General features: G+C 40.4%; 1 protein-coding gene and 1 pseudogene across 1 annotated transcript; both read left to right on the top strand.

Annotated features, from left to right (window-relative positions):
• Nucleotides 1-1615: 1615 nt before the first annotated feature.
• LOC122278704 lies at nt 1616-9675 on the top strand (annotated as a pseudogene).
• Nucleotides 3906-5524, top strand: LOC122280126. Its single transcript, XM_043091108.1, has 2 exons — nt 3906-4936; nt 5251-5524. Exons 1-2 carry the CDS (start codon nt 4354-4356, stop codon nt 5283-5285), a joined length of 618 nt encoding a protein of 205 aa, XP_042947042.1. The 5' UTR covers nt 3906-4353; the 3' UTR covers nt 5286-5524.
• Nucleotides 9676-9894: the final 219 nt, after the last annotated feature.

Raw genomic sequence — 9894 nt, forward strand, 5'->3', positions numbered from 1 at the left:
TGTGCACCTGTTGTGTTTGGGTCCTGGCCAATGTCTCCATTTAAGACATTTGAACATATCGATTTAGGCCTTATTTGTTTAGTTAAAATCAAAAATCTCATCTCATCTCATCTCATCTCAACTCATCATTACACTTTTTTTAAATTCCAATATAAAATATAATAAACAATCTAACTTTTTCAAATTCCAATACAAAATTAATATTCAAAAATTATATTATAACAATATTTTATTTATTACTATTTAAAACATCTCATCTCATCTCATCTCATCTGTGTAACCAAACGGGGCCTTACAGGTCAGACTTTATATTTTGGGTTTTGCTACACAACCTCCCAACACTCCAACACCCCACCATTTTTTTAATTTTTATTATTTTATTTTTTATTAAATATTTAATATATAAATAATAAATAAAATAATTAAATTAATTTAAAAAGAATAAATTAAAAAAAATATTAAAAAATCTTATTACTTTTCACACTACAACTTCTGTGCACCTGTAGTGTTGGGAAGTTGTGTAGATTTTTTCTTATATTTTAGTCGTGTTTGAAAATAAAATTATAATAAATTTTTAGAGTTTTATTTCTTATCTTAGCATTCAAATGCTTCTGAGAAAAACTTTTGAGACAAAAATAATATTACTTTTCATTTAGCTTTTTCCATATCTAATATCTTTCCCAATATATATATTGGAGAAACCAAAATATACTCAATGCATTATAGATTTCTTTATTTTTATTTTTATTTTCCTATCGAATAATACTAGGTACAAATTTTATACAAGCCTTTTGAAAAACATATAAGATTCATTAAGAAAAAAATGGATTTTTCGCATTTTTCATGATGGATCAATTTTTTTTTTTTTTTTTTTTTTCCCATAAAGGACTTGCCAGACTTCTATTTCTCCTTTCCATTTCTGTTATAGTTCGTTGTCTTTATCATCTCTCCCTTGGGGTTGGTTGCCTTTATATGATTATATAAAAATGAAATGGTGGATGGATTGTCTTTACACATCCCAGATTATGTGTTATCAATGCTGCCAAAAGAATTGACTGACAAAACACTGGCCGGAGCATTGTTTTGTGAATTCCCATTAGCATTCTCGTCTCAATTTAATCCATGTTGTCATTCATCTGCATTTTGCCTCCATTTTGTTATCATCCGCTTCTCCGTTAGCTTTGATCATTGTAAGGCTTTCTCTTTTTAAGTGGACTGGGAACTTTGTCACGAAGAAAATTCAAGAGGGTGGGTCCATTTTTTATTGTTACTTTTTAATTTTGACGTACATTTGGAAAACTAATCAGGTCAAGGAAACCATTTTTTCTTTATTGTCCTTAATTGCTAAGCAGTGACGTCTGAAGGAGACGTCTCCATGGCTGACCGACTATTAACAAGTCAGGCAAACCATAAACCGAACGGCCAAACTCGTTTACAAAGCCACAGAGACCATACAACACCACATTCCACACTTCAGGACGAGAACGTACGTAAAGAAGATCTGCTTGTTCGGAATCAACAATTCTTTAACGCCCTGTTGTATCGGCGTCCTTAATTCTTGTAGTGTATATATCCAATGAAGTCTCGATCTTTTACATGGTTGTTCTTGATGCCCATGTCATCACTATTACTTCTCCTCAGCTTCTGTGCACCTGCGGTGTCTGGCCAATGTTTGAACGATCAGAAAGACTTGTTGCTCAAATTGAACAACAGCCTCGAATTCGATTTAGCTTCTTCCACAAAACTGAGACACTGAATCAGAGTTCCGATTGCTGTCAGTGGCGAGGCGTAAATTGCAGCAGCGAGGGACGTGTTACCGGACTCGACCTGAGCAGTGAATCCATCTCGGGAGGACTTCACAATTCGAGCAGCCTCTTCAGTTTTCAGTACCTCCAGAACCTAAGTTTGGCATATAACAAATTCAACTATTCCCAGTTTCCGTCAGGGTTTGACAAATTGACGAATTTGAGACATTTGAACCTATCAAATGCTGGCTTTGCAGGTCAGATTCCGATTGAGCTTTCGCGTTTGAGAAGGTTGGTTATTCTTGACTTATCTACCCTTTACTTCCCTGAAATTCCTCCCCTAAAACTTGAGAATCCAAATTTGGAGATGCTGGTTCAGCACTTTACGGAGCTTATAGAACTTCATCTTGATGGTGTAAACATATCAGAACAAGGGAGCGAGTGGTGTGGGGCTTTATCATCATCATTGACCAATTTGAGGGTATTGAGCTTGTCAAATTGTAATCTTTTAGGCCCTTTGAATCCCTCCTTACTAAAGCTTCAGTCCCTCTCAAGTATTCGTCTGGATAATAATGACTTGTCTGCGGTGGTGCCGGAGTTCTTCGCAAATTTCACAAATTTGACGTCCTTGCGTCTCAGTTCTAGTGGGTTGTTCGACACATTTCCAGAAAAGATCTTCCAGGTGCCTACACTAGAGGTTCTTGACTTGTCTAATAATGCAAGACTTCGTGGTTCCTTGCCAGATTTTCCTCAGGACGGGAATCTTCGAACCCTGGTACTTAGCCGCACAAATTTCTCGGGAAAATTGCCGCACTCTATCGGTAACCTTACCATGTTGTCTAGAATAGATTTTTTGAGTTGCAATTTCAGCGGATCAATTCCAACTACAATGGCAAATCTTACCCGATTGCTTTATCTGGACATGTCATCCAACAATTTCACTGGACCAATTCCATCCTTCAGCAAGGCCAAGAATCTGACTCAAATAAACCTTTCTCATAACGATTTAACCGGTCAGATTACTTCTATTCAATGGCAAGAGCTTAAGAATCTGGTAAACCTTGACTTGGGTTACAATTCTCTGAATGGGAGTATACCAGTTTCTCTGTTTTCCCATTTATCATTGCGGTATCTGCAACTTTCCAACAACCAATTTTCTGGTGAGCTCAATCAATTTCCCAACATTTCTTCTAATGTATTGGAATACCTTGGTTTGAGCAGCAACAATTTGGAAGGGGCAATCCCTGTGTCTGTCTTTAATCTTCGAGGTCTTAAGATCCTCTCACTTTCTTCAAATAACTTCAACGGTTCTTTCAAGCTAAATATGATTGAGCAGTTGAGAAATCTTTCCAGTCTTGATCTTTCCTACAACAGCTTATCAATTGAATATGATAGAACTGGTTCTCCGTCCCCCTCCTTTCCCAACATTACCACGTTAAAATTGGCTTCCAGCAAGTTGAAAATATTTCCTGATTTTTTGAGAACCCAATCCAGATTAATAGTTCTAGACCTTTCAGATAACGAGATTGGTGCAGAGATACCCTACTGGATATGGAAACTGCCTTTTCTTCAGCAGTTAAATCTTTCTTTTAACAATTTGGTGACTCTAGAAGGATCTCCACGCAGTGCTTCTGGTCTGACTATCCTGGACATTCGTTCCAACCGACTCCAGGGGCAATTACCAGTTCTCCCATCATCTGCCACATATTTGGATTTCTCAAAGAATAATTTCAGCTCTATCATACCCTCTGACATTGGTGACTTCCTTTTTTATGCTTATTTTTTCTCTCTTTCAAGCAATAAATTCAAAGGGAGCATACCTGCATCAATCTGCAATGCAACATACCTCCGAGTTCTAGATCTGTCTAATAACTCCTTCAGTGGCATGATTCCGGAATGTTTGGTTGGGATTAGTACTCTTGGGGTGCTAAATCTAGGGAGAAACAATCTCAATGGCTCAATTTCTGATACATTTCCAGACGATTGTGGATTGCAAACTCTAGATTTCAATGGAAACCAACTTCTAGGAAAGTTGCCCAAGTCTCTGGAAAATTGCACAAGGTTGGAGGTATTTAATATCGGTAACAACCACATTGAGGATATCTTCCCATGTCAGTTGAAGAACGCATCCGTATTGCGTGTCCTTGTTTTGCACTCTTAACAACTTTAGCGGGCATCTTGGTTGTGAAGGGAATATTGCCACTTGGCCTATTAAAGAATGATGAGTCAGCTGTCACACAAACAAGAGCAAAACCGAGAGAGAGCAACACCACTACATGCCTAACAGATTCCCAACAGTTTTGATCATTACGTTTGTGCTGCACATATGCTTGAGGGCACTTTTGTATATTCCATCTGTAATATTGTATATTCCTTTTTTCCTTTTTCCTCTTGTATATATAGGCTACTGTACATTTGCTCAGATTACTTTTTCAGAAAAGGAAATAACAGAGTAACTTTTTTTCATCTCTTTCACTACTCTGCTGCATTTTTCTTCCAGCAAACCAGACCTTTACACATTCTATCATGGCATCGGAGAGCCAGGTTGAAACTCCAACTCTCAACCTCACTGATCTCAGCAATCCAAACAACCCATACCGTCTAGATTATGGGTCTCCATAATCTAGATTGTGTGATCCAATTTCTGATGGGTCTCCATGACTCGTTTACAAATGTTCGTGACCAGATTATGTTAATTGATCCTCTACCACCTGTCAACAAGGTATTTTCCTACATTCAACAACAAGAACGTCATCATCTCACCTCCGCTGCTCCTCCAGTTGAGACCATTGCATTGGCTGCACGTCGACCATCTCAACCTTTTCCCAAGCGTGACAAGCCATACTGCACCCATTGTAAAATCACAGGCCATACTTTGGCCCAATGCTTCAAGTCTGGAAATGCTACAGCCCCTGTTTGTACTCACTGTGAGATGACTGGACACACAGTTGAGCGTTGCTACAAGCTTCACGGCTATCCCCCTGGACACAAGTATTACAAGTCACGCCTCAATGTTGTCTCCATGGACAATCATTCTCCAGCAACAATCACTGATCCAAGCAAGATGTTGACTAAAGAGCAATATCAAGAGATTATAGCCTTGCTGCACAAGACAAACTTGACTACTTCTCCATCTGCAAACCAACTTCAACTTATTCCTCCAGCTCAAGCCCCCATTTCATCCGCTGCTGGTATCTCTTTATGTTTGTCTTCCTTTTCTTCTACTTCTCAAACTTGGATCATTGACACAGGGGCTACAGATCATATGATCTGCAGCCCCTCTCTCTTCACCACAATAACATCCACCACCTCTAATTTTGTTAAACTTCCAAATGGAGAAGTAGCCACTGTCACTCACATTGGTACCGTGCAAGTGACAACAACTCTTCTCCTTCATGACGTGTTATGTGTTCCAAATTTTCAATTCACTTTGTTATCTGCTGCTAAGCTTGCTAAGCAACTGAATTGTTGTCTCTTGTTTTTCTCTAATGTTTGCTTTATACAGGGCCTTTCTCCCTGGACAACGATTGGGAAGGGTAGCTTGCTACATGGTCTCTATCACCTCCACACTGAAGATGTTTCACCTCAAACTTTAGCTCATAGTTTTTCTCAGCATTTTACAAATCAAAATTCTATTTCAGCCTCTGTACAACCTCTCGACAGTGCTCATTATTTATGGCACTGTCGACTGGGTCACCCTTCCCATTCTCGCATGTTACACATACAAGATACTAATGTAACTACTCATATGAATATCAATGAAAATTTTCCTTGTCTTACTTGTCCTCTTGCCAAACAAACACGGCTCCCTTTTCCTTCTCGCACTAACTTGACTTCTCATTGCTTTGATCTTGTTCACTGTGATTTATGGGGACCTCACAACATTTCAGACCACAATGGTTCCCCTTTTTTCCTCACTATTGTTGATGACTTCTCTCGCTGCACTTGGGTGTATATTTTGAAAAATAAATCTGATGCGCGTCCCTGCTTGCAATCCTTTTGTAATCTACCTGTCACTCAATTTAATACAAAAATTAAATTCCTGTGTAGTGACAATGGATTAGAATTTTCCATGCCTGCATTCTACTCTGAACATGGCATAATTCACCAAACATCTTGTGTCGAGACTCCTCAACAAAATGGGTTAGTCGAGCGAAAGCATCGCCATCTTCTTCAAGTAGCCCGTGCCTTACGTTTTCAGTCCGGCTTACCATTAAAATTCTGGTCTGCTTGTGTCCTTACAGCCACCTACCTAATCAATCGCATTCCCACCCCCCTTCTTCACAACAAGACTTCGTATGAAATCTTATTCAATAAACCTCCCTCCTACTCTCATCTTCGTGTCTTCGGATGTCTAGCTTTTGCCTCCACCACCTCTCACCATCGTCATAAATTTGATGCCCGGAGTCGTCATTGTGCCTTCATTGGATATCCCTTTGGTGTAAAAGGGTATCGGCTACTTGATCTCACCACTCATAAAATTTTCCTCTCAAGGGATGTCATCTTTCATGAAACACTATTTCCTTTCCAAACTCCATCCATTCTTCCTAAGTCATCCACATTCTCTCCTTCTACATTTTCTCCCAACCTCCAGTTACCTGATCCAGACTCCACAACAGCCGAACCTTCACCAATCCAGCACAACACAGCCACGTCTACACCTGCATCACCTCCCATAAATGCATCCATCACACCACCTCCTCCTCCACCTCCTCCTCCTCCTTTACTTCGTCGGTCTACTCGCTCCCGTCGTCCTCCCCCTTATTTAAGTGACTTTATATGCTCTCCACCAATGGTCCCTCCACCTCGTCAAACCATGCAGCCTCATCCTTTGAATGAGACGTGTAACAATGCTGCCTCCTCATCCTTGTCCACGGCGAGGCCCCGCAACTCAGGTGAGCCTTTTCCTCTCTCTTCTTCTATTTCTCTCCATAAACTTTCCTCATCCTATCATGCTTTTATTTCTACTTTATCTGTCACACCTGAACCTCAGTCTTTTGGAGAAGCTGTCAAGTATCCTCATTGGTGCGAGGCTATGAATTCTGAAATATCTGCTCTTGAACTCAATAACACTTGGTCACTTGTTGATTTACCACCTAGTAAGCACACCATTGGCTCCAAATGGATTTTTAAAGTCAAGCATAATTCCGATGGCAGCATTGAGCGCTACAAAGCTCGTCTTGTCGCCAAAGGATTTACGCAACAAGAGGGACTTGACTACAACGAAACCTTTGCCCCGGTAGCAAAACTTGTTACTGTTCAGACATTGTTAGCAGCTGCCTCTATCAAAGGCTGGTTTCTTAAGCAATTTGATGTTCAAAATGCTTTCCTACACGGTGACTTGGAAGAAGAAGTTTTTATGCGGAAGCCTCCTGGTTACTTCAAAGGCTCACCAAATCAGGTTTGCCGCCTACACAAGAGTCTCTATGGCTTAAAACAAGCCCCGCGCCAGTGGTACTCAAAGTTTTCTCAAGCCTTACTCACCTACGGTTTCCATCAATCTAAGGCTGACCACAACTTGTTTACTCGGCTGCACAATGGTTCCTTCACAACACTTCTCGTCTATGTTGACGACATCATTGTGGCCAGCTTAAGCATGGACTCCATTGCTGCCCTTCAGTCCTTTCTCAGTGAGCATTTCCGGATTAAATGTCTTGGTAATCTTCGTTACTTTCTTGGGATTGAAGTAGCTCGTTCTTCCAAGGGTATATCAATTTGTCAACAAAAGTATGCCCTTGATATACTATCTGATGCTGGTGTTCTTGGTACTCGACCACTCAAGTTGCCCATGGAACAAAACTTGAAGCTTCGCATTGATGATGGACAGCCTCTCTTGGATCCTCTCCCTTATAGACGGTTGGTTGGGCGATTAATATACCTCACCATTACTCGCCCGGATATCAGCTACGCTGTCCATGTCTTAAGTCAATTTATGACTTCTCCTACTTCCTCTCATCTGCATGCAACTCACCAAGTTCTCCGCTACATCAAGAATGCCCCTGGTCAGGGTCTTCTTTTCCCCCCCAGCAGCTCTCTTCATCTCAGAGGTTATACTGATTCGGATTGGGCCTCCTGTCCCAATTCTCGCCGCTCCATTACGGGCTTTTGCATCTTCCTTGGATCCTCCTTGATTTCATGGCATTCAAAGAAGCAAACTGTGGTTTCTCGCTCCTCCGCTGAAGCTGAGTATCGAGCCATGGCAACCACTTCTTGTGAGCTACAATGGCTATCCTACATTTTACAGGATTTGCACATCTCGGTTTCTCTTCCAGCTGACTTATATTGTGACAATCAGGCTGCATTACATATTGCAGCCAATCCGGTGTTTCACGAGCGCACAAAACACATTGAGATCGATTGTCATCTCATTCGGGAAAAAATTCAAGCAGGTTTTTTACGCACATCTCATGTTAGTTCTTCACTTCAGCTTGCGGATGTCTTCACCAAGGCACTTCCTTCTACTCAACTTAGCTTTCTTTTGTCCAAGATGGGAATAGAAAATATCTATTCTCCATCTTGTGGGGGGATATTAAAGAATGATGAGTCAGCTGTCACACAAACAAGAGCAAAACCGAGAGAGAGCAACACCACTACATGCCTAACAGATTCCCAACAGTTTTGATCATTACGTTTGTGCTGCACATATGCTTGAGGGCACTTTTGTATATTCCATCTCTAATATTGTATATTCCTATTTTCCTTTTTCCTCTTGTATATATAGGCTACTGTACATTTGCTCAGATTACTTTTTCAGAAAAGGAAATAACAGAGTAACTTTTTTTCATCTCTTTCACTACTCTGCTGCATTTTTCTTCCAGCAAACCAGACCTTTACACATTCTATCATGGCCCATGCTTCAAATTTTGGATGTTGCTTCAAACAATTTCAATGGTAGGCTTCAAATAAGAGGCTTTTATACTTGGAAAGCTATGTCAGAAAGTGAAGATGAGACCAAATCAGAGCTCAATCACCTTCGATTTGAAGTCCTGAGATTTAATAACTTTTATTATCAAGATGTGGTCACAGTTACCGTCAAAGGTCTAAGCATGGAATTTGTGAAGATTCTAACTATTTTTACTGCGATTGACGTTTCGGGCAACAACCTAGAGGGGCCAATACCAGAAAGATTTGGCGGACTCTCATCACTATTCGTTCTAAACTTGTCACATAATGCTCTTTCAGGACAAATCCCGAAATCTCTGGCAAACTTGACACAGTTGGAGTCATTGGACTTGTCAAACAATAAGCTTACAGGGGAGATTCCCAGGCAACTTGCAGAAGGTCTTATTTTCCTTTCATTCCTAGACCTATCCTTCAATCAACTGGTGGGGATGATTCCAATTATCAAACAATTTTCTACTTTTTCAAAAAGTTCCTACGCAGGGAACAAAGGATTATGTGGCTTTCCCCTTATGAATAGATGCAGTCATAGAGGGAAAGCTGGGGCCACACCACCGCCGACTCCACCTGACTCGAATTCTAAGAAAGGGATTGGAACGAAGTATCCAAGTGTTGCACTAGGATTTATTTTTGGGTTAGGAATTATCATCGGGCCCCTTATGTTTTGGAAAAGGTGGAGGTTTTGGTATTTCAAACAAGTCGATGACCTTCTTTACAAGATCTTTCCGAAGCTGTATACGATCAGGAAAGCATACCCTCGTAGAATTACACGTAGAAATCGAAGGCCAAGACGTCAGTGAGATTCCATAGGCTTTGAATGATGGAAACATGGGATTGGATTGGAAGGCAGCATCCTAGCTTTCAATGTATGGTGTTTGTAATTGCTTAAGCCATAGAAATTTCCTTGCTAAAATAGTGGTCTTATGATAATATTAATTTGTGGGTGATTTCTGAGACGAGCCTGTTATGCGGACATGAAACTCAAGTACCTTCCAATGAACCTTTTTTGTCCTGTTTCTTTTCTATGGCATCCAACGAGTTCATGTTTAGCCATGGAGTGGAAATAAATGGAATGTTTTTTTTTTTTTTTTTTTTTTGATAACCTTGGGCGTCTGGGCTAGCTTACGCGCACATCGACTAATTCCAAGAGGCCCTGAAGTTAACGACCAGGTAAATCCTCTAGTGGCCCTGAGGGGACTCGAACTAATGACTATTAGAGAACAAACCCAAGGTCTGACCAATTGAGCTA

This window comes from Carya illinoinensis, chromosome 10, assembly GCF_018687715.1.
Source record: "Carya illinoinensis cultivar Pawnee chromosome 10, C.illinoinensisPawnee_v1, whole genome shotgun sequence".
NCBI classification, from domain to species: domain Eukaryota; kingdom Viridiplantae; phylum Streptophyta; class Magnoliopsida; order Fagales; family Juglandaceae; genus Carya; species Carya illinoinensis.